Genomic DNA, 26,668 nt, shown 5'->3' with positions numbered 1-26,668 from the left:
TGTATATAAAATAGATAACCAACAAGGACCTACTGTATAGCACAGGGAACCCAATATTTTGTAATAACCTATAAGGGAAAAGAATATACATATATATGTATAACTGAATCACTTTGCTGTACACCTGAAGCTAACACAATATTGTAAATCAACTGTACTTCAATTAAAAAATAAAAATGAAAATTAATTTTTTGATTTCTTATACTTCAGCTAAACAAACAAACAACCCCCCTGCCCCATTCACAGTCTTTGTCATTGAACTTAATGGCAACTCTGTTCTTCTAGTCACTCAAGCCCAAAAGTGTGGAGTCATCATCAATTCCTTTCTTTCTCTCATATTCTACATCAGATCTATCCCCAAATACTATTCTGCCTTTAAGCTTGAATTGGAACCTGACCACTTCACATATCTCCAATGCTGACAGCCTAGTCTGAGTCACCATTTTTACAATAGCCTCCTATCTGGTGCTTAACCTCCCAACTCCCCAGAGTACTTAGAAAGCAATAGAGTGATCCTGTTGAAACATAAGTCAGAGCATGTCACCCCATGCTCAAAGTCCTCCGGGGGCCTTATAATGACCAAGAAGCTACACGATCTAGCTCACCATTATCACTCTGACTTCATCTCTATTATCCTTTGTTTTCTTCACTCTATTCTAGTTCCCTCTTCTTAGTTCCTCAGTACACCAGGAACACGCCTGCCTTGGAGTTTTAGCACTGGCTGTCAGGAATGCTTGTTACCTCAGTATCCACATAATGCAAACCCCTCATCTCCGTCCATCTTTACTCAAATGTTACCTTCTCAGGAAGTTCTTGCTTGGCCACTAGTTCCAAAATTTTAACACTCCTATCCCCTTTTCATACTTATTTTCTTCATTGGTCTTTATCACTACGGAAATTCTGCAAATTTTCCTTCTCTATTTTATCTCCTCTACTAGAATCTAAATTCCATGAGAGCAGAAACTCTGACCTGTTTCATTTACTTCTGGATCCCCAGTGCCCAACAATGCTTAGAAAATGGTAAATACCGAGTAAGTATTTGTTGAATGAATGACCAGGCATACTGAAAGAAGAACCAGATGGAACTTTAATAAATAAAAATAGAATAATTGAAATAAACACCTGAAAGCTAGATTAAAGGTAAAATTATTTTTCAGAGAACACCACAGTGTCAATGAAAGAGATATATGCCGTTGTTCATCTTATGAAACTAGCATAAATTTGGTACTGAAACCAGCAACGAGGGTAAATAAGAAAACCAACAGTCCAATCTTGCCCATGAAAATAGATACAAAATCCTGAACAACATTTTATCAAGCAAAATCCAGAAATGGGTGAAAAAATATAATATATACTAGCCAATATTAGGGTATAATTCCATTTATATAAATTTCAGAATGAGAGAATACTAAGAATGCAAGCATCTTTCATTATCCAAATCTACTTGGTACTTGAGTTCAGACAGTGACAGTCTGAAAAATAAGTTGGGATGCTTATGGGTACCTCAACTGAGTACATTTATTTTTTAAAGTGACATATAGTATATTGACTCTTTTTTTTTTTTTTGGTGTGCTGTTCTATGAATCTTGACCTATGTATAGATTCATGTCACCACCACTAACCCAATCAGAATACAGAACTGTTCTGTCATTCCATAACTCCCCCAACTCCCAATCCCTGGCAACTATTGATCTGCTCTCTATCGCTATAGGTTTTCTTTTTTTTTTGGTTTATTTATTTTTTAGAATGTCCTACAAATGGATTCATATAGTATCTAACCTTCTGAGATGGATTTTTTTTCATTCAGACAAATGACTTCGAGATTAATCCAAGTTGGTGCATACATCAATAGTTCTCTCCTTTTTATTGCTGGATATGGATGTACCACAGTCTGTTTATTCATTCACCCACTGAAGGACATCTGGGTTGTTTCCAGTCTTCAGAGATGATAAATAAAGTTGCTACGAATATTGACAAGTTTTTGTCTGAATGCAAGTTTTATTTCTCTTGGATAAGTACCTAGGAGTGGGATTGCTGGGTCACATGGTAAGGATATGTTTAACTTTGTAAGAAACTTCCAGAGTAGCTGCATTATTTTACCTTCCCACCAACAGCATATGAGAGTTCCAGTTGCTCCATAACCTCACTGACACTTGGTATTGTCAGGATTTTTATTTTAGCCATTCTATAGGTGTGCATTTTCCCCAAAATGGGAAAGCAAATAGCCAGATTTTGATAGGGAATCATCTAAAATTTTATCTTAATTTATTTGGTTATTGGTTTGGATAGTAAGGGATACACACCTATGTGGAAAGATTGTGAGGAAAAGCAACAATTTGTTTAATATAAAAGTAGATAGTGGTTCCTCTGGTAGAAAGGGAGGTAGATGCCATCCACTACGTTCCCTAGAGGCTCTAAGATACCGAGGATGTGTTATTTATGAAGCGGCATGGTGGTACATGTGACCTGTTCTATTCTTCTTCTTCAAACTATACCCATGTGTTTGATAGATTTCACAATTAACAATTTTTAAAGAGATATTTGAGCACAGAAAACACACAAAAACCCCAAAGTAATGCAGAAGAACATTTTAAAACCACTTCTTTCAAGAGTTCAAGTACAATGAGTTAAAACACTTTAAAGCATTTTGTAGAATTTGAATATAAGACTTTTTTTAAAGCTTGTTTAAAACTAAAATAATTTCCTTAATATTTCTGTGCTTGTGTACACCCCATAGGCGAAATGGCTGATGGGCTAGCCAGTTTGTTAATGAGTTTGTTTCTTTCCAGAAGCCTCAACCATAGGCTGGTCATGGTTAGACCATTCTTAATGACTGGCAAAGAGTAGTTTCTTCCTAGAAACCAGGATCAGAACTTGACTTTATATAAGAAGCACAGTGAACATATCATCTTTGCTATTCACAAACTATTAGACACCTCCCAGGTCACAGTCAAGGCTACACAACACTTCAGCAACACTTCCTTGTTGCCATCAACATCTTGTAAGGAGAACATTTACCTGTGACAACACTGGGGATTTTGGAGAGAAAGCTCTTGACTGTTCTGATAGGCACACCACCTGTCTTGTCATCTTGCATCTTTGTAATGATGTCTTCAATCTGAAAGAGATTAAAGAAAAGAAGTGTTATTGTACCTCACAAAGTAATAGTAAACAGTACCTTTATAAATAGCCAAAATGTGGGAACATGGATGCCAATAAGAGATATTAGGAAAAGCCTCTGCCTCAGTCAATAAACTTAGTAGCAGGATCTGCTACGGGCCAAGTGCTGGGGATAGGGAGGCCAGGGGGTTATATATAAATAGCATAAAGCATGGTCTGTAAGAACAACCACTTGCCCCCAGTTCAGCAAGTAAGGAGAAAGAAATTCTTGATAGGATTGGATCCAACATGCAATTCAATATGTATGTGATGAAATTCCTCCTCTTTCCTAAATTGGGTTTATATATAGGTTGAGCCATATGAAATTGCCACATTCAACCTAAAAATGGCAATTTCCTATAGTTTAACCTAACCTTATTAACATACTGCTGTTAGAAGTATAGGCGGGGCTGCCTTTGGGACCAGAGAAGGATTCAGCCAGAGTCACATAGGGGAAAAAATAAAGAATATAAATCAAGATATGGAAAGTACTGATGTGGAGAAGTTGGAGGACAAGTCTCATGGTTGTGAGTGGTGGCATGAGGGGCGTCACCTTTAGCCAGGACTAAGATGGAACAAGAACACGATCCTCTCCTTTTGGACTAGAGAAGACCACACTACCATGAGAAGACCATGGTGGGCTACGGCCTGGAGCCAGGTGAAATTGTATTGACAAGACAAGATACTGTGTACATAGATTGAACACAGAACAGAGAGAGGAGATGGACTACCAAGGATGTAGGTGCCTAAACTGGGAAACCAATCTGTAGCTGAGAATTTACAAGCCAGATGTAATTTCCTGGGCAGAAATCTTCGGAATAGGATACAGAGCAACCTGTAAAAAGGACATAGATCTTTTTGTTTGGTGAGTGGTAGGGAAGGGCAACTGGAAAAGGGAAGAAGATAGTGCTGAGTTTTATCACATATTTTGTTCCCCTAAGCAATAGAATGTATTTGAAACACCAGGATGGATTCTCTGAGTGCTTCCAGAGTAGAGTCACATAATTTTAAGTCTAGAAATTTAAAGCTGGAGTTCACCTAGTCTAATGTACTAGTATAGCAATTTGTGGGTAAGTGAGTTTCTCAAATCACATGACTAACAACTTATTTGAAAGAAATAGGTAACTTGTTAGAGACAAAGTTAGCATAAGATATAACGTAATAATAATGATAATATACAATAGCCAAAATATATTAAGAATTTATTATGTAGGTACTATTCTAAGTACTATAGACATATTATCTTATTTAATTCCCATGATTACTTCATAGCCTAGATTCCACTATTATCCTCATTTTCAGATAAAGAAGCTGAGATTTAGTGAGGTGTATCAATCAGGGTAGACTAAGTTAAGCTGTGGTAACAAATAACCCTCAAAATCACAATGGTTTAATGTAACCAAGTTTATTTTTCTCTCATGCTACAAGTCTATCAGAGATCACCAGGACGAATCTGTTCATTGTAGTTACCCTGGGACCGAGGCTGACGGAGTAGCCACCGTCTTGAATATTGCTGCTCATTGTGTTAGGGAGACAAGAGAGAATTCTGGAGACTTGCATGAGTTATTGCATGTTATAGCCCAGACGTTACTATAATAATATCACAATTCTTTGGACAGGACGAGTCACCACCCAACCACAAAGGAACCAGGGGGTCCAGTCTTCTGGGTGCCAGGAAGAGAGGGGAGAGGACCATCTCTGAGCAGCATCAGTGACACCACAGAGATTAAACCACCTTCCCAAGGTCACACAGCTACCCAGTGGTAGATCTGAGCTTGAACCCAGCCACATATCCCAGAGATCAGGCTTCTAAACCCTGGGGTGCTCTGTCACCCAGTAAGAGTCTCAGAGAAGCAGCCAAGCAGGAAGACCATTCTCCCCTGGATATTTCTTGGTTTCCCAGAGAAGTACTGATAGTGAGAAAGAATCTTAAGTTCCCTGCCCCTTAGGCAGTGGTTGAATATATCACACCAGGAAAAAGGGTCATTCTCTGAAGGCCTGTATTCTGTTAGATGACAGGATAAGGAGGATTTTCAACCACATTCTTGTTAATAGTCTCAGCTAGAGCCCCACCTTTTGTCCTCTAAACTCAACGCAACGATTCAGAGTAGTTTGAGTATTTATTACTTATTGATAGTCAAGGAGAGTTATTCCTAGAAAAATGATCAGATTTTCAAAGTAATCTATGCTTTTGATCTAGTGTGCTATGTGAAACCAGAAGTATCAGTTACATTGCTGCTTTTTATGAAATGGCCTGAAAAATCACTGGAAATTGGAGGAAAGCCAATATTTCAATTCAGTTAGACCCCTGACATGACATTAGTTGGTAAAAGTTCCAGTCTGTTCTGATGTGGACTGGATTTAAAAACTGACAGAGGACATCTCCATGATTCTTTTTTCCTCTGCTCTGTTTAGTTGCTTTATCACACCACTGAATCTTAAAAGGACCTGTCTACTAAAGAAGAAAACCTACCTTCTTATGTTGGCCCACAATGTACCAAGAGGTAGATCACTCGTCAGAGGTTACAACTAGATCCAAAGGACAATCTCCTTAAATGACCAGAAGGGGATAATGTTCTAGCAATAGTTTACAGCACCAGAGGTGTAGAAGAATGTTTCATTGATCCCCAATTCTTGACTCCTCCCCAGAATTAACAGACACCCAGATCCTTGTTCTGGCCTCATGGTGGGCGGAAAGTCTGCTTCTTGACTTTGGGGCTTAGCCATGTGACTTGCCTGGCTAATGGGATGTTATTGAATGTGATGTGAGCAGAGGCATTCAATGTACCTGGATGGTGATGCTTACCCCCTTCCCTGGCCCTCCTGCATCAGATGGCTGTTGTTCCAAGGAAGGTGAGAGACATCTAGAGCAGAAGGGACCCAACCCATAGCTAGACAGTCAAAACTCAGCTGACCTGCAGACTCATGAGTGAGAAATGCATGCTTATTGTTGCATGCCACTGAGTTTGGAGTGATTTGCTATTCAGAAAAATTGTGGCTATAGCTGACTGATACACAGGGCTCTGAAAAAATGCATTTGTCAAAATTGATGAAGCCACAACAAATAATAAGAATCAATAAACCTTAGAGGTAGGGCATCCTAGAAGCCAACCCTTTTAAAGAATGCAGAAATTCCATCTACACCATTCACAATGTGCTTAAAAATTCTTAGGGTTTATTCTAACATTATGTCAGGCAAATTTGTGATAGCTGAGTTTGATTCCATAGCATGGTCCACTGTGACATCAGCTAATAATACTGTCTCTGAAAAGTTTTTCATGGTTTCTGGAGAAATGCTAAGAGTACAGACCTACCAAAAGATCAAAAGTGGGCTCCCAGGAGCTTATATAAATTATAATGACAAACATTTTCAGAACATCTATGTTATTATCAATACTGTCCTAGGTATTTTAATACTTTTCTCAGTCTTAAAATTTATTTAACAAAGATACTGAAATTAAGGCTCAGACAGGTTAAGTCATTTATCCAAGGACACACAGCTATTAAGTGGCAAAGCCAGGATTCTTACCCAAGTCTTCCTGTGTCCAATGCCCAAGCTCTGTCTATTAAATCTAAGATTCATCTTTTATCCTCAACCAGTGCCTGCCAACATGCTTTTTAGATACAAGGCACTTAATACTGTTTGCATTGAAGGGAACGTTTAGCTCAGTCCTAAGAGGATAAAGGAGAAAAAAGAGAAATTGATCCAGATAATCAGATTCTCAACCATCTCAAGGTTTATTTTGGCCCAATGACTGTTGACGTCTTGTTGCTCAGCATTTTCTCTCTTTGTCCCAGGGGCTTGGTTGGACTTATCCTCTATTGGCAGATCACAGCTCCTGGGTTGGGAATGGGGAGACGGGAGGTATATACTTTTGTTTTCTTGACTGTTCAGTTCCATCTAACTTCTGGTACCTTTTGTTCCTGAAGAATAGCAACATCAATTCCCTGAAGTTCTTTGTCATCAGGGAGCATGTTGGACCTAAGTTACACTGTGCCAATCAATAAGCAGGTGGCCCTTATCTGACAGCCAAGTGATGCGGAGAAATCACGTGGCCAGCTCAGCCAGTTCTGCCTGGATGGCTCACAACAACCAAACGCCCTTCTCTAAGGAACTCAGAGCTCAGCACTGACAAGCAGGTAAAACATCCTTCCAAACAGCAGGAAACATGGAAAGCACTATACCATAGAGTGGGTTTTCTTTGAAATGAAAAGGAATATTATGAGGACAGTAGACATAATTCACTGAAATAACCATGGGGTATAAGAGAGGAGTGGGGAGAAGCAATCCTCCCTTTACAAACTGAAGCCACAGAAGGACAGTAGGAAGAACACTGGTCTGAGGCCCAAGAGAAATGCCAGCCTCAGCTTCACTGTTTTGCTCTGTTGACCTTAGACAAGCTACTTAACCTCTCTGGACTTCACTTCCCTCATCTCTACAGTGATAGCTCTGGTTGCTAAACTAGGATTTATAGTTCTAAAACATGAGAGACTTCTCTGACTTGACAAATGCAAAGCTGTGTCTGCAAGGAAGGAATAGGACCAGCAATCAGGCCCCTGGGTTACCATCCTGCCCATCTGCCAGGTGGATCCATGCAGAACGCTTCTCAGTGCTGAGCAGTGCAAGGTGGGGGAAAGGTGCTGGGCAGGACCAGGGATTTTTGATGTTTTTAGAAATCATTTCAGACAGATGGCATCAGAAGCCACGCAGAGACATGATACAAAGTGGCCTTGACACTGCCCTTTCTTGGCCAGCTCCATCTCTGTTTGGATAGATGGCATGACTAACAGAAATGACTAAGGGCCAATATTAGTTTTGTTTGTGTAAATTAATTATCTGATAACTAATTTATTTAGCTCCTCCAATCTTTCCTCAGTGGAAGATTAGAAAACGTCAAGAACAGGCAAACTATGTTGCCATTATTAAAAAAAAAAATACACCACAACTTCAGCAAAGAAGGCAGAGTATGCCTCAGGCATGAAGGTCTTTTTTATTGAAGCATTTCATCTTGACTTAGCAATCAGTTCCCTATTTCTAGCTACTAATGACTGTTACTTCAGCTCCTGCATTCATTAAAAACCTCTTCTATTTTGGTGTCTGCGAATGAGTGAAAATGAATCTTTGGACACACATCTTATCAGCCCAGAGGCAGGAATCAGAGCTGGCAAGTGATAATCATATTTCTTAATCCAAAATGGGCATGCTCCACTGAGTATGGTCTGCCCCATATGTGTTCCATAAGATCAGGCCATTTCTCACTTTTATTTTTAAAAACACCACACACTGCTATTCCCAACATTTAAATGTCCTCAGCTTCACCTACTGGTTTAGTGGACATTTAATGAGCATCTACAAAGTGCCAGGCACTGATTTAGTTTCTATGGTTACAAAAAGTAGGTAAAAGAGAGAATCTGTTCCTCTTCATCATGGACTAATAAATTTCAGAAAGACTCAGGGATGTAGCCTGTGTTGGAGACAGCAGAGCCAAGTATGAGTTCCAAAGAAGTTAGAAACACTAAGGAATACCACTTTCAGAGACCCTCAGAGGGGGAACCATCAAGACTTCCACCCTTTTCCTCCATCCCATTCAAAAGGCTGATTTCAATGTCAGGTGCAGACTTTTGAGATTCCTTGTGCTAGCTATGACAATGATTGCATGCCTGCTAACTTGTATTCAGTTAAACTTACTTTGAATCACTGTATCAGCCTAGAATGCTCTTGACGGAAAGTTTAAAAAAATCCAAACTCAGAGCAGTATGGAGGTTCCTTAAAAAACTAAAAATAGAGCTACCATATGATCTTGCAATCCTACCCCTGGGCATATATCTGGATAAAACGATAATTTAAAAAGTTACATGGTGCGGAAGGGGAGAGGTAGCACGTGAAAAGGAGGGCATCTGGAGTGTGGAGTTCCAGAGTTTGCAGGTAAACTTATAAAGTAATATAAAAATATTGTCATATGACATAGCCTCATCCACCAGAGGGCAGACAGCAGAAGCAAGAAAAACTACAATCCTACAGCCTGTGGAAGAGAAAAGACATTCACAGAAAGATAGACAAGATGAAAAGGCAGAGGGCTATGTACCAGATGAAGGAACAAGATAAAACCCCAGAAAAACAAAATCTTCCAGAAAAAAAAACTTCCACAAAAAGAATTCAGAATAATGATAGTGAAGATGATCCAGGACCTCAGAAAAAGAGTGGAGGCAAAGATCGAGAAGATGCAAGAAATGTTTAACAAAGACCTAGAAGAATTAAAGAACAAACAAACAGAGATGAACAATACAGTAACTGAAATGACAACTACACTAGAAGGAATCAGTAGCAGAATAACTGAGGCAGAAGAACGGATAAGTGACCTGGAAGACAGAATGGTGGTATTCACTGCCACGGAACAGAATAAAGAAAAAAGAATGAAAAGAAATGAAGACAGCCTAAGAGACTTCTGGGACAACATTAAACACAACAACATTCGCATTATAGGGGTCCCAGAAGGAGAAGAGAGAGAGAAAGGACCAGAGAAAATATTTGAAGAGATTATAGTCGAAAACTTCCCTAACATGGGAAAGGAAATAGCCACCCAAGTCCAGGAAGCGCAGAGAGTCCCATAAAGGATAAACCCAAGGAGAAACATGCTGAGACACACAGTAATCAAACTGACAAAAATTAAAGACAAAGAAAAATTATTGAAAGCAACAAGGGAAAAATGACAAATAACATACAAGGGAACTCCCATAAGGTTAACAGCTGATTTCTCAGCAGAAACTCTACAAGCCAGAAGGGAGTGGCATGATATATTTAAATTGATGCAAGGGAAGAACCTACAACCAAGATTACTCTACCTAGCAAGGATCTCATTCAGATTCAACAGAGAAATCAAAAGCTTTATGGACAAGCAAAAGCTAAGAGAATTCAGCACCACCAAACCAGCTCTACAACAAATGTTAAAGGAACTTCTCTAAGTGGGAAACACAAGAGAAGAAAAGGACCTACAAAAACAAACCCATAACAATTAAGAAAATGGTAATAGGAATATACATATCGATAATTACCTTGAACGTGAATGGATTAAATGCTCCAACCAAAAGACAGGGTTGCTGAATGGATACAAAAACAAGACCCTAATATATGCTGTCTACAAGAGACCCACTTCAGACCTAGGTACACATACAGACTGAGAGTGAGGGGATGGAAAAAGATATTCCATTCAAATGGAAATCAAAAGAAAGCTGGAGTAGCAATACTTGTATCAGATAAGATAGACTTTAAAATAAAGACTGTTATAAGAGACAAGGAAGGACACCACATAATGATCAAGGGATCAATCCAAGAAGAAGATATAACAATTATTAATATATATTCACCCAACATAGGAGCACCTCAATACATAAGGCAACTGCTAACAGCTATAAAAGAGGAAATCGACAGTAACACAATAATAGTGGGGGACTTTAACACCTCACTTACACCAGTGGACAGATCATCCAAACAGAAAATTAATAAAGAAACACAAGTTTTAAATGACACAATAGACCAGATAGATTTAATTGATATTTATAGGACATTCCATCCAAAAACAGCAGATTACACGTTCTTCTCAAGTGTACATGGTACATTCTCCAGGATAGATCACATCTCGGGTCACAAATCAAGCTTCAGTAAATTTAAGAAAATTGAAATAATATCAAGCATCTTTTCTGACCACAACACTATGAGATTAGAAATCAATTACAGGGAAAAAAACGTAAAAAACACAAACACATGGAGGCTAAAGAATACGTTACTAAATAATCAAGAGATCACAGAAGAAATCAAAGAGGAAATCAAAAAGTACCTAGAGACAAATGACAATGAAAACACAATGATCCAAAACCTATGGGATGCAGCAAAAGCAGTTCTAAGAGGGAAGTTTATAGCAATACAAACCTACCTCAAGAAACAAGACAAATCTCAAATAAACAATCTAACCTTACACCTAAAGGAACTAGAGAAAGAAGAACAAACAAAACCCAAAGTTAGTAGAAGGAAAGAAATCATAAAGATCAGAGCAGAAATAAATGAAATAGAAAAGAAGAAAACAATAGCAAAGATCAAAAGAACTAAAAGCTGGTTCTTTGAGAAGATAAATAAAATTGATAAACCATTAGCCAGACTCATCAAGAAAAAGAGGAAGAGGACTCAAATCAATAAAATTAGAAATGAAAAAGGAGAAGTTACAACGGACACAGCAGAAATACAAAGCATCCTAAGAGACTACAACAAGCAACTCTATGCCAATAAAATGGACAACCTGGAAGAAATGGACAAATTCTTAGAGAGGTATAACCTTCCAAGACTGAACCAGGAAGAAATAGAAAGTATGAACAGACCAATCACAAGTAATGAAATTGAAACTGTGATTAAGAATCTTCCAACAAACAAAAGCCCAGGACCAGATGGCTTCACAGGTGAATTCTATCAAACGTTTAGAGAAGAGCTAACACCCATCTTTCCAAAAATTGCAGAGGAAGGAATACTCCCAAACTCATTCTATGAGGCCACCATCACCCTGATACCAAAACCAGACAAAGATACTACAAAAAAAGAAAATTACAGGCCAATATCACTGATGAATATAGATACAAAAATCCTCAACAAAATACTAGCAAACAGAATCCAACAACACATTAAAAGGATCATACACCATGATCAAGTGGGATTTATCTCAGGGATGCAAGGATTCTTCAATATACACCAATCAATCAATATGATACACCATAATAACAAATTGAAGAATAAAAACCATATGATCATCTCAATAGATGCAGAAAAAGCTTTTGACAAAATTCAACACGCATTTATGATAAAAACTCCCCAGAAAGCCGACATAGAGGGAACCTACCTCAACATAATAAATGCCATAAACGACAAACCCACAGCAAACATCATTCTCAATGGTGAAAAACTGAAAGCATCTCCTCTAAGATCAGGAACAAGACAAGGATGTCCACTCTCACCACTATTATTCAACATAGTTTTGGAAGTCCTAGCCACGGCAATCAGAGAAGAAAAAGAAATAAAAGGAATACAAATTGGAAAAGAAGAAGTAAAACTGTCACTGTTTGCAGACGACATGACACTATACGTAGAGAATCCTAAAGATGCCACCAGAAAACTACTAGAGCTAATCAATGAATTTGGTAAAGTTGCAGGATACAAAATTAATTCACAGAAATCTCTTGCATTCCTATACACTAATGATGAAAAATCTGAAAGAGAAATTAAGGAAACACTCCCATTTACCACTGCAACAAAAATAATAAAATACGTAGGAATAAACCTACCTAAGGAGACAGAAGACCTCTATGCAGAAAACTATAAGACACTGATGAAAGAAATTAAAGGTGATACCAACAGATGGAGAGATATACCATGTTCTTGGATTGGAAGAATCAATATTGTGAAAATGACTATACTACCCAAAGTAATCTACAGATTCAAGGCAATCCCTATCAAATTACCAATGGCAATTTTTACAGAACTAGAACAAAAAATCTTAAAATTTGCATGGAGAAACAAGAGACCCTGAATAGCCAAAGCAGTCTTGAGGGAAAAAAACAGAGCTGGAGGAATCAGACTCCCTGACTTCAGACTATACTACAAAGCTACAGTAATCAAGACAATATGGTACTGGCACAAAAACAGAAATATAGATCAATGGAACAGGATAGAAAGCCCAGAGATAACCCACACACCTATGGTCAACTAATCTATGACAAAGTAGGCAAGGATATACAATGGAGAAAAGACAGTCTCTTCATAAGTGGTGCTGGGAAAACTGGACAGCTACATGTAAAAGAATGAAATTAGAACACTCCCTAACACCATACACAAAAATAAACTCAAAACGGATTAGAGACCTAAATGTAAGACCGGACACTATAAAACTCTTAGAGGAAAACATAGGAAGAACACTCTTTGACACAAATCACAGCAAGATCTTTTTTGATCCACCTCCTAGAGTAATGGAAATAAAAACCAAAAGAAACAAATGGGACCTAATGAAACTTAAAAGCTTTTGCAAAGCAAAGGAAACCATAAACAAGATGAAAAGACCACCCTGAGAATGGCAGAAAATATTTGCAAACGAATCAATGGACAAAGGATTAATCTCCAAAATATATAAACAGCTCATGCAGCTCAATATCAAGAAAACAAACAGCCCAATCAAAAAATGGGCAGAAGACCTAAATAGACATTACTCCAAAGAAGACATACAGATGGCCAAGAAGCACATGAAAAGCTGCTCAACATCAGTAATTATTAGAGGAATAAAAATCAAAACTACAACAAGGTATCACCTCACACCAGTTAGAATGGGCATCATCAGAAAATGTACAAACCACAAACGCTGGAGAGGGTGTGGAGAAAAGGGAACCCTCTTGCACTGTTGGTGGGAATGTAAATTGATACAGCCACTAGGGAGAACAGTATGGAGTTTCCTTAAAAAACTAAAAACAGACTACCATACGACCCAGCTTTCCCACTACTGGGCACATACCCTGAGAAAATCATAATTCAAAAAGAGTCATGTACCACAATGTTCATTGCAGCACTATTTACAATAGCCAATACAAAGAAGCAACCTAAATGTCCATTGACAGATGAACGGATAAAGAAGATGTCATAACATATATACAATGGAATATTATTCAGCCATAAAAAAGAATGAAATAATGCCATTTGCAGCAACATGGGTGGACCTAGAGATTATCATACTAAGTAAGTCAGAGAAAGACAAATATCATATGATATCACCTATATGTGGAATCTAAAATATGATACAAATGATCTTACATGCAAAACAGAAACAGACTCACCGACATAGAAAACAAACTTATGGTTACAAAAGGGAAAAGAGGGGAGGAAGGATAAATTAGGAGTTTGGAATTAACATACACACACTACTATATGTAAAACAGATAAACAACAATGTCTTACTGTGTAGCACAGGGAACTATATTCCATATCTTGTAATGATCTATAATAGAAAAGAATCTGAAAAACAATATATACATATATAGTTATATATATAAAAAATTGAATCACTTTGCTGTACACCAGAAACTTACACAACATTGTAAACCAACTATACTTCAATAAAAAATTTAAAAAAATCCAAAATCCAAACATGAGGTATTATTTTCCCCCCATAACAAGTACTATCCATGTGGGTGGCTGCTGGCATTACTGCAGTTACTCAGTCCTACATGAATCGCCATCTTGGCTTTTCCTTCACAGTTTCCAGAAAGCTACCGCAGCTCTAGACGTCACTTCTATGTTAAAGAAGAAGAAAGGTGGGAAGAAGCAGGGAGTGTTGGTACAGCTGTACTTGTTCCTTTTATCTGGAAAAGTATATTCCTTCCCAGAAGATCCCAACAGATCTCTGTTCTAGTCTCACTGGCCAGAACGGGGTCACATGGCTACATGTGGTTGCAAAGGAAGCTGGGAAGAGGGTAATTAGCTTTTCCAGCCTCTACACCACATGGAACTATGGGAATAGGAGAATGGAAATGGGGTTGGGTTAACCGAGTAACACTCTCTGCCACAAAGACACTGTATTAAAGAACATTCATGAAGGATGGTTAGGCAGATCTTGATTTTTCTCTGATCTGTTCTCTACATGCAGCCTGTTGATGCTCTTAGAGGAAAAAATTTGATCCTTTAACTTAAAATCTGTCTATGGTTTCTCGGTGCTTCTGTTATAAGCTCTTATAGAACCCTCTATCTTTTCTCTCTATCAATTATCACTTTAATTCGTACTTGTATTTCTCATTAGATTAAATGGTTTTGCTCACCATTTAATCCTAATTGTGGGTGCTCAGTAAATATTTATTGAATGAATAATCAAATGTATGCATCAGTAAATGAATGAATTAATGAATGAATGAATGACATGAGTACTATATTCTTAAAGAACTTTATCTTGGAATCCAGCATTGAATGGGATACTTAATGTATCATGGATTTAGGGGTAGTGATATCTGCCATTTAAAGTGAATTCGGTATTTACATTTTTAAGATCATTCTGCTTTGGAAATGCGTTAAGTAAACAGAAATCTCAAGATTCCATGAACCTTAGCAACAGTGTTCAAGGAATTGCTAAATAGGCACCTAAGTACCAGTCCAGCTAGGAGCCAGTTCCCCAATGGACTGATCCTGACATCACCCAGGGGCAGTGCCAGGCTAGAAGGATGAAGCAGTGTTATTTGCTTTGTATCCTGGAAGCTTATTTTTATGGGTCTTTTTTAAAATAAATTTGTTTATCTTATTTATTTATTTTTGGTTGTGTTGGGTCTTCTTTGCTGTACGCGGGCTTTCTCTAGTTGCGGCGAGTGGGGTCTACTCTTCGTTGCAGTGTGCGGGCTTCTCATTGCGGTGGCTTCTCTTGTTGTGGAGCACATGCTCTAGGCACACGAGCTTCAGTAGTTGTGGCATGTGGGCTCAGTAGCTGTGGCTTGCGGGCTGTAGAGTGCAGGCTCAGTAGTTGTGGCACACGGGCTTAGTTGTTCCGCGGCATGTGGGATCTTCCTGGACCTGGGCTCGAATCCCTGTCCCCTGAATTGGCAGGCGGATTCTTAACCACTGTGCCACCAGGGAAGTCCCATTTTTATGGTTTTACTATTACCATACGTAGTGCTTCATAAATTACTTTTATGGAAAACATTGTTCCCCATTTAACTGAAGAGAAAAGCAGGCAAGAATGACGTTCTAGGTCAGTGGACAAGTGGCCTGTTGATGATACTTTAGGGGAAATGACTTTCCCCTGAGCTTGGCTGCAATAGTCATGCCTTAGAAGGCATTGTCTCTCCTGTAGAAGAATCTACTGTTTGTTTGCAAATATGAGTGGAGCAGGTCCTTTGGGCAAGCCACGGAACAAGGAATCTCTGACTGCAGAAGGTGAGATACAAGGCAAATGAGGAAAATGAATACCGACCAATGCAACATTCTAGCAATGTCAGAGGACCTAAAATCTCTTTATTATATTCTCAAGTTACTCTAATTGAGTTTGCTATCTGCTTCTTATTGGGAACAGATAAACACAGTGATACTTAGGAAAGGTAAACTGTCCAAGGCCAAATGAGACTTGAATAAAGAGATTATTGGTAAGAAACCCAGGCAGTCTTGCTCCAGAGCCGGCTCCCTGAGTCACTACACCAGTGCCAGGGTAGCTCCCAGGGAGGCCTCGGTTCACCTAAGACTTTAGCTGTGTGGAAGGAGATGCAGAAGATGGGGCCACATCTTGTGTTTAAAAGTTTAATACACAGTGTGGAAGGCAGAAAAATGCCCGCCTCTCCCCCGTCCCCAAAAAAAGATGTCCACCTCTTTTTTGGAACCTGTGAATATGTTGCCTTACATGGCAAAAGACACATTGCAAAGGTAATGCGTTTAGGGCTTTGAGATGGAGTGGTTATCCCGCATTATCCAGCTGGGCTTAGTCTAATCACATGAGTCCTTGAAAGACAAGGACTTTTCCCAGGTGCAGTCAGTGAGAGAGAGATGTGGCCACAGAAAAAGGGTCAGAGAAATGGGACTTCGCTGGCTTTGAAGATGGAGGGAGGGGCCACAATCCAAGGGATGTGGGAGGCTTCTAGAAGCCAGAAAAGGCAAGGAAACAGATTGTCCCCTAGAGCCTTCAAAAAGGTATGTAGTCCTGCCAACACCTTGATTTTAGCACAGAAAGGCCCATTCCAGACTTCTGAGCCCCAGAACTGTAAAACAGCAAATTTATGTTGGGTTAAACCATTAAAATTGTGGTAATTTTTTACAGTAGCAACAGTGACCCCTACTCAAGACTAAATGTTTGGAAAAAACAGGATTCTGTCTTGTTTGCAAAACAGATTACTATTTTCTCCTCCTGGGGAGGAAGTGGGTAGATTTTCCCAGACTCCACTGCTCTCTGCTTTTTCTGAACAGTTTAACAGCCAGACCAATGGTCAGCCAGGAATGGTGGCCTTCTGCTTGGGGAAGGTGTCAGAGATGATGACAGGGAAGATGTCTGTCTATATCCAGAAGTCATTGCTTCCATGACACTTTAAATGCTTCAGTTTTTGGTCTGCTGGGAACAATTAGATGGGTGGTTCAGAGGTTGTTTCCAGGAGCTTCTCAAATGGGTCACAGCCCACTAATTAACAACAACACCACATTCCACACATGCAAAAACAAACATCCTTTTTTATTTCCCATCCCAGATTTTCCCTTGCCACATTCCTCAATCTAGCCTACCAAGGAGAATTGGACAAGGAATATCATGCAGCAACACAACCCAAATAATTAGGCCGGCACCATAAAATGCTCCAAATGTGAACGTGAAGCCTTTCATATATTTTAAGTTCCTACAGAAATAATCTAGTTTAACAGGTACATCACCTTTCCCTTACTGCTAGAGAGAGGTCAATATCTTTGTTTCCAAAGAAAACTGGTCCCTTCAGTGTCCTAGAATCTTACGACATATTTTTCCTCCTGGAGGGGAGCAAGAAACATAAGACCTTGTCCCCAGGGACACCCTGGACTCTGGAATCACTCATCCTTTCTGACTCTTCCTCAACACCTTCCCCTACTCCAAGCTGAACAACTGAACTGACCACTGGAGCGAACTTGGGGGCTTGGAATCATGTATGTAAATAATCTCCTCAAACACCTGCTGTGGCTCCCTACTGTTACAAAATAAATGCCAAGGTTCCTACTATGGAATTCAAGGTCCTCTCTGATTTGACATCAAACTACCTTTCCAGCATCAGTTCCCCAAACCCTTTTGGTTCCTGGTCACACTTATCTGCAAACACTTCTCCGCATTCTATCCTTGCTCATGCAATGATTCGTCCACCACTGTAAACCCACCCAAATCTTCATCACGCTCCCAGACCTTGCTCAAAGCTCCTCCTCTAGGAAATGTCACTTGATCTTTCCAGCACATGTGTACATATGCGTTATGTATATATTTTTTATTGAAAAATATTTTTTATTGCAATATATTTTACTTACATTGTTGTGTTAATTTCTGCTGTACAGCAAAGTGATTCAGTTATACATATATACATTCTTTTTAAAAATATTCTTTTCCATTATGGTTTATCATAGGATATTGAATATAGTTCCCTGTGCTATACAGTAGGACCTTGTTGTTTATCCATTCTATGTACAATAGCTTATATAGAACCTATCTACGAAACAGAAACAGACTCATGGACATAGAGAACAGACTTGTGGTTGCCAAGAGGGAGGAGGTTGGGGAGGGATGGAGCAGGAGGTTGGGGGTTAGCAGATGTAAGCTATGATATATAGAATGGATAAACAGAATGAATGTCTCTATTTTTTATTCCCTTTTTCCATTCAAAGGATGTGAGGCAAGATCCAGAATATGGTGTTTCTCCCTCTGCTCCAATGGTAAGTGCTATATGCCTCCACTTAGGACTATTTTCTGTTACTGAAGTTCTGCTTCTTTCCCTCTAGAATGTAACTTTCTGGAGAGAAGAGACAGTTCTCATCTTTGAAGATGAGCCTTGGTCTTCTGTACCTGGGCTCCACTGAATGGAAATAGAAAACAGAGAGGATAACAGTCATCCCTTAAAACAGGGAATACTCATCCCTTAATCTCAGGGAAATGAGAGAACTAGCCCTTCATAGTCTCCCAGAGTTTCAGAGAGAAGGGCATTTCCAGGTGCAACAAGAAGGGCTAGAGTGAAATTTGCTCAGCAATTGGCAACACCAGAATGCCTAGAGAAGCTTTAGAGAATTAAAAAGAAAAAGTAGGTCTGCACCTGAGGCCTGGTCATCCCCAGGCTCCCCTCTCACTGTGTCCACACCTCTTCTGACAGGGGTGCCCACAGACTGCCCAGCTGCCTGCCCCCCAGGGCCCCTGTCTGCTTTGCTCAGAACCACTGCCGTCCACACTCAGAAGAACCCGGGGTAGCACCACTTCTTGGTGCTAAACATCTCACTGTGGTTTGCGATGACACCACCACCCTTCCCTCCGAAGGGGAGGGCGGTCCTGCTGGCCTCCCCTCAGTCCAGCTGACTCTGATTCTGTGCCTGTGGTTTCATCGGGCCCCTCCCCACCTGTCCTGAGGGGACCCATTCTTTTCACCGTTTCCTCAGATGGCGGCCCCACTGCTGCTGATCTGGTTACTTTTCTTCCTGGGGCATTGTCTTCTTTGGTGATATCATTCTTCAGGTTTGATGTCCCCAACTGCTCCAGTGAGCACAGGAGAGTCACCCCTGAGACAAACCAGTGTGTGGACCCCCCTCAATGCTATACAGGCAAAACCAGGTAAGAGTCCTAAAGGGGAAACAGGAGGTGAATTTATGCCAAATATATTTGAGCACTCACTAGGTGCTAGATGCTGGGAAACAAGATAGGAGGGTCCCTTTCTTCCACGGTCATCTCGAGGATTTTAAGTAATCCTCGAGGATTTTAACAGTCCCCAAGGGAGCCATGCTGAAGGAGGTGCATGTACACTGCTCACTTCATGTAATTCCTGCCTCCATTCCTGAGGGCGCCCCGAGCACCGTCCTCAGCAACCTGGGGTCCTGCCGGGCACTGCTGGGTGGGGCCCATGACAACCCCGGCTTGTGCTGCCAGAGGGACAGCAACAAGGGTTCTGTTTTGGGTTTTGAGTCTTATGGCTCTCCTGCTGACAAATACTGTTGCTCGGAACACCCCAGCCCGTGGGCTGTTTTCTGGGACACTCCCCTGAGTGATGCCAGAGTACCCCTCCTGGTCTGTAACTGATGCCCAGAGGCTGCCGTCTCCCCTGTAGACTTTGGATCCTTCCCCTCGTTGCATTCCTGCACCATAAAATGCCCCTGCACCTTCTCTTACACAGAAAGAAGCACGAGGTCCCCTGGTTTTTCTGAATTGGCTGGTGTCTCCCTTTCAATCCAGCCACCAAAGGATTAAACAGAATGGGCTAAGGCACAATGGGTAATTTTATTCTCTTCTTTAGGCTTTATAATATTTCCCCAACTTTCTTTAATATCCACGAACTACTTTTATTAATTTTAAGGAATAACAGTTTATTTCTAAAATTTAAATGAAGATGTAGGCAAAAGCTCCTAGCACAGTGCCTGGCACACAGTTGCTCCCAATAAATGTTAATTTCCCCGCCTTCAAAATAGATTTAATTTCTTCTTCCATCTGAAGCAAATGAGTAACCACAGAAGATTCTACTGCTCCCTTCAGATGCATGTGATTGGCCCTTTGTTGTTCAGTTCCCTGCAGCAAGCCTCAGCGGTCAACAGCTGGGGAAGAAGAGCCACGCATTCCAAACGGGTGTCACTGAAGTCATTTCCTACTTCATGGGCCCACTTTTTGTAGGTTTCCAACTACATGGAAAAGGATCATCCCGTGAACCAACTCTGCATCAACGCTGGGCTCCCCAAGCAGCCTTATTTTTACCACCTTCCCTCCCAAGTCCCACTACACGCAGGACCTGCAGCAGGACCTTCCTAGCCACAGGTAGCACCTTGCCAAGGAGAGGTCTACATCTGTCTGGAGGAAGGACAAGTTTTGCAGGCCCAGGAAAAGGTGTTTTTTATTTCAATGTCCTTTGCCTCCTGCTCCTGAAATCACGGACTGAAAGATAAACTTATTTTTCATTCCTAAGAAAATGAGATTTAATACAGTATTTATCTATCTGACTTAATTCTGATTTTAATCTAAGAAGGAGCCCAAGTAACTCTGGGAAGCATGTGATGCACTACTGGCACACACTGAAAATCTGTGGGATGAACACCCATATCTGAAAATTAACCCTTCAAGTCCCTGGGGAGGGCAGTGGGGTCATTTGCCAATGACTTCTGTTAACCACATGGATTAAGTGGCTTTTGTAGCCACTTTTTTTTTTTTTTTGCAGTCTCCCTGCAGTTCTTCTGCAACAGGAGGGCAAGTGAGAGTCAGGCGGAGCCTGCAGTCCTGTCAGGCAGGACATAGAAGCACCCACTGGGTGCCCGGCTCCCATCTACAGGGGAGGCAGGGTGGTTGGGGAGTGGCCCTGAGACTTGCCAGTCATTCAGCTGACCACGCCCCCTAGCTTTTCACGTTTAAATGGAGACGCCGCTGTATGTAGAGCACCTGGCCCCTCCTGTCTAAATGAAAAGGACTTTTTCCCTCCTCTACGTGTGGGTGGAGGATTTGCAGAGAACCAGGAGGTGCAGAGGAGGGATGCAAATGTGAGAAACTGCTGGATTTCAAACACGGACCACAGCAATTTGGAAGGGAGAAGGTTTTCTCCCCCACCTAAGGAGAAAAGCTGTCAAAGGGCCTGAAATACCTGGCAGGGGTGTGGAACAGGTAAATGGTTGGTGGGAACTGGACCATTTCCAGAGTGGCATCAATCAGAAAGGCCACGTCTCAGATGTGACTTCCACTGCTCTACCGGCTTTGCAGGAGCTCCTTGCTGCCTTGCTGATATTCTTATTATACTGTGTCGTGAATCCTCTTGTTATGGGCTGAACTGTGTCCTCCTCAAAGTCCTACATTCAAGTCCTAACCCCCAGTGCCTCAGAGCGTGGCCTGATTTGGAGATAGAGTCTTTACAGAGGCAATCATGTTATAATGAGGTCATTAGGGTGGGTCCTAATCCAAATGACTGTGTCCTTATAAGAAGGGGATATTTGGACACAGAGATGTGTAAAAGGAAGACGATGTGGAGACACAGGGAGAAGAGAGTCATCTGCAAGCTGAGGAGAGCAGCCTGGGACACATCCTTCCCTCAAGGATCGTGGAAGGAACCAACCCTGTGGACACCTTGATCCCCAACTTTTAGACAGCAGAACTTTGAGACAATAAAGTTATGTTGTTTAAGCCACTCAGTCTGTAATACTTTCTTATGGCAGCCCTAGCAAACTTACACTCCTCAAATGACTTTACAGGTCATAGGAATTAATTTTTCCAATTATTTCCGTTCAACATGCAATGAAAACAATTTCCTCTCATGCTCCCTTCCTCTCCCCTCTCTCTTCCCCTCCACTGCTCTCTCCCTACACACACACACACACACACACACACACACACACACACACACACACACATATTCTCTCCCAAGATAGGATGACTATTTCCAGATCAGACAGTGTTCCATGTGCCAAACTGACTTATTTGACATCTTGCATATTGTCTGATTCCCAGGAAGCCACACAGCATATTCCTTCAAAGCTCTGCCTTTCTAAAAAGCCAAGACCATGTCTAACGTTAGGGCTGAGAATAAACACCAGATTCAGAGACGAGATTCAGAACCAGAGGTGCAGGAAGACACTATTTTCCAGAATCAGGAGTGAGGAGTATTCCATCCAGAGCTGGGTTTTGTTTGTTCTAAAACTATCTGTAATCAGGAATAAATATAAACTCCTACACTTAGGGCACAGATATGTAGGTAGAATACCACACAACTTGAGAGATAAATTAGCAGCCCAAATATTAGATATTTTTCATTTGAGTCAACTAAAAACTTACAAGGTAAGATGACAGCAAACACAAAACATGAAAAGGTTAATTTGATCATAGGATGCATAAACAGAAACATAGTGACCTGAGTGAGGGAGGTGACAGGGCCCTCATCTGTACTGATGAGGACACACTTAGGAATACCAAGTTCCCATCGGGCACCAGATCTAAGAGAACATCCACAAACTGTAGTGAGGGTAAAAGCAAGTGACTAGATCCTGTGAAAGCACTACACGACAGGGGTAGAGGTTGGCAGGGCAGTGCTTAGCCCCTCTATCAACTTAAAAAACCCCACAGTCCAAGTAAAAAGAGTGGGTTTGCAAATAACAATGTTGGCGAGTGTATGGAGAAAAGGAAACCCCCCCTACACTGTTGGTGGGAATGTAAATTGGTACAGCCACTGTGGAAAACAGTATGGAGGGTTCTCAAAAAACTTAAAAATAGAAATACCACATGACCCAGCAATTCCACTCCGAGGTACATATCCAAAAAATACAAACACACTAATTCAAAGATACATGCACCCAATGTTCATAGCAGCGTTATTTACAATTGCCAAGGTATGGAAGCAACCTAAGTGTCCATCAGCAGATGAATGAATAAAGAAGATGTATATTGTGTATATATACACAATAGAATATTTCTCAGCCATAAAATAGAATGAAATTTTGCCATCTGCAGCAACATGGATGGACTTGGAGGGCATTATGCTAAATGAAATAAGTCAGACAGAGAAAGACAAATACTGTATGATATCACTTATATGTGGAATCTAAAAAATACAACAAACTAGTGAATATAACAAAAAAGAAACAGACTCACAGATATAGAGAACAAACTAGTGGTTACCAGTGGGAAGAGGGAAGGGGGGAGGGGCAACATAGGGGGAGGGGATTAAGAGGTACAAACTATTAGGTGCAAAATAAGCTATAACAATATATTATACAACACAGAGAATATAGCCAATATTTTATAATAACTATAAATTAAGTATAAACTTTAAAAATTGTGAATTACTACATTGTAACCTGTAACTGATATAATATTGTATATCAACAATACTTCAGAGAGGGAGACCTTCAAGATCTCCTTTCTTATGGCAGTCCTAGCAAACTTACACTCCTCAAATGACTTTACAGGTCATAGGAATTAATTTTTCCAACTATTCCCATTCAACATGCAATGAAAACAATTTCCTCTCCCTCTCTGAGAGGGAGACCTTCAAGAGGAGTAAGATGTGGAGATCACCTTCCTCCCCACAAATACATCAAAAATACATCTACATGTGGAACAACTCCTACAGAACACCTACTGAATGCTGGCAGAAGACCTCAGACTTCCCAAAGGCAAGAAACTCCCCACGTACCTGGGCAGGGCAAAAGAAAAAAGAAAAAACAGAGACAAAAGAATAAGGATGGGACCTGCCCCTCTGGGAGGGAGCTGTGAAGGAGGAAAAGTTTCCACACACTAGGAAGCCCCTTCACTGGTGGAGACAGGGGGTGGGCGGGGGGGAAGCTTTGGAGCCACGGAGGAGAGTGCAGCAACAGGGGTGCGGAAGGCAAAGCGGAGAGATTCCTGCACAGAGGATCGGTGCTGACCAGCACTCACCAGCCCAAGAGGCTTGTCTGCTCACCAGCCAGGATGGGCGGGGGCTGGGAGCTGAGGCTCTGGCTTCGGAGGTCAGATCCCAGGGAGACAGTGGGGGTTGGCTATGTGAACACAGCCTGAAGGGGGCTAGTGCGCCACAGTTAGCCGGGAGAGAGTCTGGGGAAAAGTCTGGACCTGTTTAAGAGGCAACAGACCATTGTTGTGGGGTGTACGAGGACAGGGGATTCACAGCACCGCCTAAATTATCTCCAGAGATGGGCGTGAGCTGTGGCTATCAGTGTGGACAACAGAGACAGGTATGAAATGCTAAGGCTGCTGCTGCCGCCACCAAGAAGCCTGTGTGCAAGCACAGGTCACTATCCACACCTCCCCTCCCAGGAGCCTGTGCAGCTCGCCACTCCCAGGGTCCCATCATCAAGGGACAACTTCCCCCGGAGAACACACGGCATGCCTCAGGCTGGTGCAATGTCATGCCGGCCTCTGCCGCCGCAGGCTCGCCCCACACTCTGTACCCCTCTCTCCCCCTGGCCTGAGTGAGTCAGAGCCCCCGAATCAGCCGCTCCTTTAACTCCCTCCTGTCTGGGTGGGGAACAGATGCCCTCAGGTGACCTACACACAGAGGCGGGGCCAAATCCAAACTGAACCCCAGGAGCTGTGAGAACAAAGAAGAGAAAGGGAAATCTCTCCCAGCAGCCTCAGGAGCAGCTGATTAAATCTCCACAATCAACTTGATGTACCCTGCATCTGTGGAATACCTGAATAGACAGTGAATCATCGGAAAATTGAGGCAGGGGACTTTGGGAGCAACTGTAGATTTGGCGTTTGCTTTCTGCATCTAATTTGTTTCTGGTTTTATGTTTATCTTAGTTTAGTATTTAGAGCTTATTATCACTGGTAGATTTGTTTATTGATTTGGTTGCTCTATTCTTTTTTTATTAATATATATATATTATTTTTTTCTTTTGCTTTTTCTCTTTTGTGAGTGTATATGTGTATGCTTCTTTGTGTGATTTTGTCTGTATAGCTTTGCTTTTACCATTTGTCCTACGGTTCTGTCTGTCCTTTTTTTTTTTTTTAGTACAGTTTTTAGCACTTGTTATCATTGGTGGATTTGTTTTTTGGTTCGGTTGCTCTCTTCTTTCTTTTTTTTTTATTACTTTTATATTTTTAAATTCTTAATAATAATTTTTTATTTTTTATTTTAATAACTTTATTTTATTCTTTCTTTCTTTCTTTTCTTTTCTTTTCTCCCTTTTCTTATGAGCTGTGTGGCTGACAGGGTCTTGGTGCTCCGGCCGGGTGTCAGGCCTGAGCCTCTGAGGTGGGAGAGCTGAGATCAAGACACTGGTCCACCAGAGACCTCCCAGCCCCACGTAATATCATTCGGCAAAAGCTCTCCCAGAGATCTCCATCTCAACGCTAAAACCCAGCTCCACTCAACGACCGGCAAGCTACAGTGCTGGATACCCTATGGCAAACAACTAGCAACACAGAAACACAACCTCACGCATTAGCAGAGAGGCTGCCTAAAGTCATACTAAGTTCACAGATACCTCAAAACACACCACCGGACATGGTCCTTCCCGCCAGAAAGACAAGATCCAGCCTCATCCACCAGAACACAGGCACCAGTCCCCTCCACCAGGAAGCCTACAAAACCCACTGAACCAACCTTACCCACTGGGGGCAGACACCAAAAACAATGGGAACTACAAACCTGCAGCCTATGAAAAGGAGACCCCAACACAGTAAGTTAAGCAAAATGAGAAGACAGAGAAATACACAGCAGATGAAGGAGCAAGGTAAAAACCCACCAGACCAAACAAATGAAGATGAAACAGGCAGTCTACCTGAGAAAGAATTTAGAGTAATGATAATAAAGATAATCCAAAATCTTGGAAATAGAATGGAGAAAATACAAGAAATGTTTAACAAGGACCTAGAAGAACTAAAGAGCAAACAAACAATGATGAAGAACCCAACAAATGAAATTAAAAATTCTCTAGAAGGAATCAATAGCAGAATAACTGAGGCAGAAGGATGGATAAGTGACCTGGAAGATAAAATAGTGGAAATAACTATCACAGAGCAGAATAAAGATAAAAGAATGAAAAGAACTGAGGATAGTCTCAGAGACCTCTGGGACAACATTAAACACACCAACATTCGAATTATAGGGGTCCCAGAAGAAGAAGAGATAAAATAAGAGGGACTGAGAAAATATTTGAAGAGATTGTAGTTGAAAATTTCCCTAATATGGGAAAGGAAATAGTCAATCAAGTCCAGGAAGCACAGAGAGTCCCATACAGGATAAATCCAAGGAGAAACATGCCAAGACACATTTTAATCAAACTATCAAAAATTAAATACAAAGAAAATATATTAAAAGCAGCAAGGGAAAAGCAACAAATAACATA

General features: G+C 40.9%; 1 protein-coding gene across 4 annotated transcripts in view; it reads right to left on the bottom strand.

The window, feature by feature from the left end:
* Positions 1-26,668, bottom strand: part of RGS6 (regulator of G protein signaling 6) — a 582,944-nt gene that overhangs the window by 181,539 nt on the left and 374,737 nt on the right. For all 4 annotated transcript variants that reach the window (XM_059914558.1, XM_059914555.1, XM_059914557.1 and 1 more), the window contains exon 3: positions 3,019-3,118. In XM_059914558.1, coding sequence (XP_059770541.1) covers positions 3,019-3,118 — 100 coding nt within the window. The remainder of the gene's footprint in view (positions 1-3,018; positions 3,119-26,668) is intronic.

The sequence above is a fragment of the Balaenoptera ricei genome, chromosome 2 (assembly GCF_028023285.1).
Source record: "Balaenoptera ricei isolate mBalRic1 chromosome 2, mBalRic1.hap2, whole genome shotgun sequence".
Lineage (NCBI taxonomy): Eukaryota > Metazoa > Chordata > Mammalia > Artiodactyla > Balaenopteridae > Balaenoptera > Balaenoptera ricei.
The sequence above is the reverse complement of the archived record's forward strand: the minus strand, read 5'-3'. Positions and strand labels throughout refer to the sequence as shown.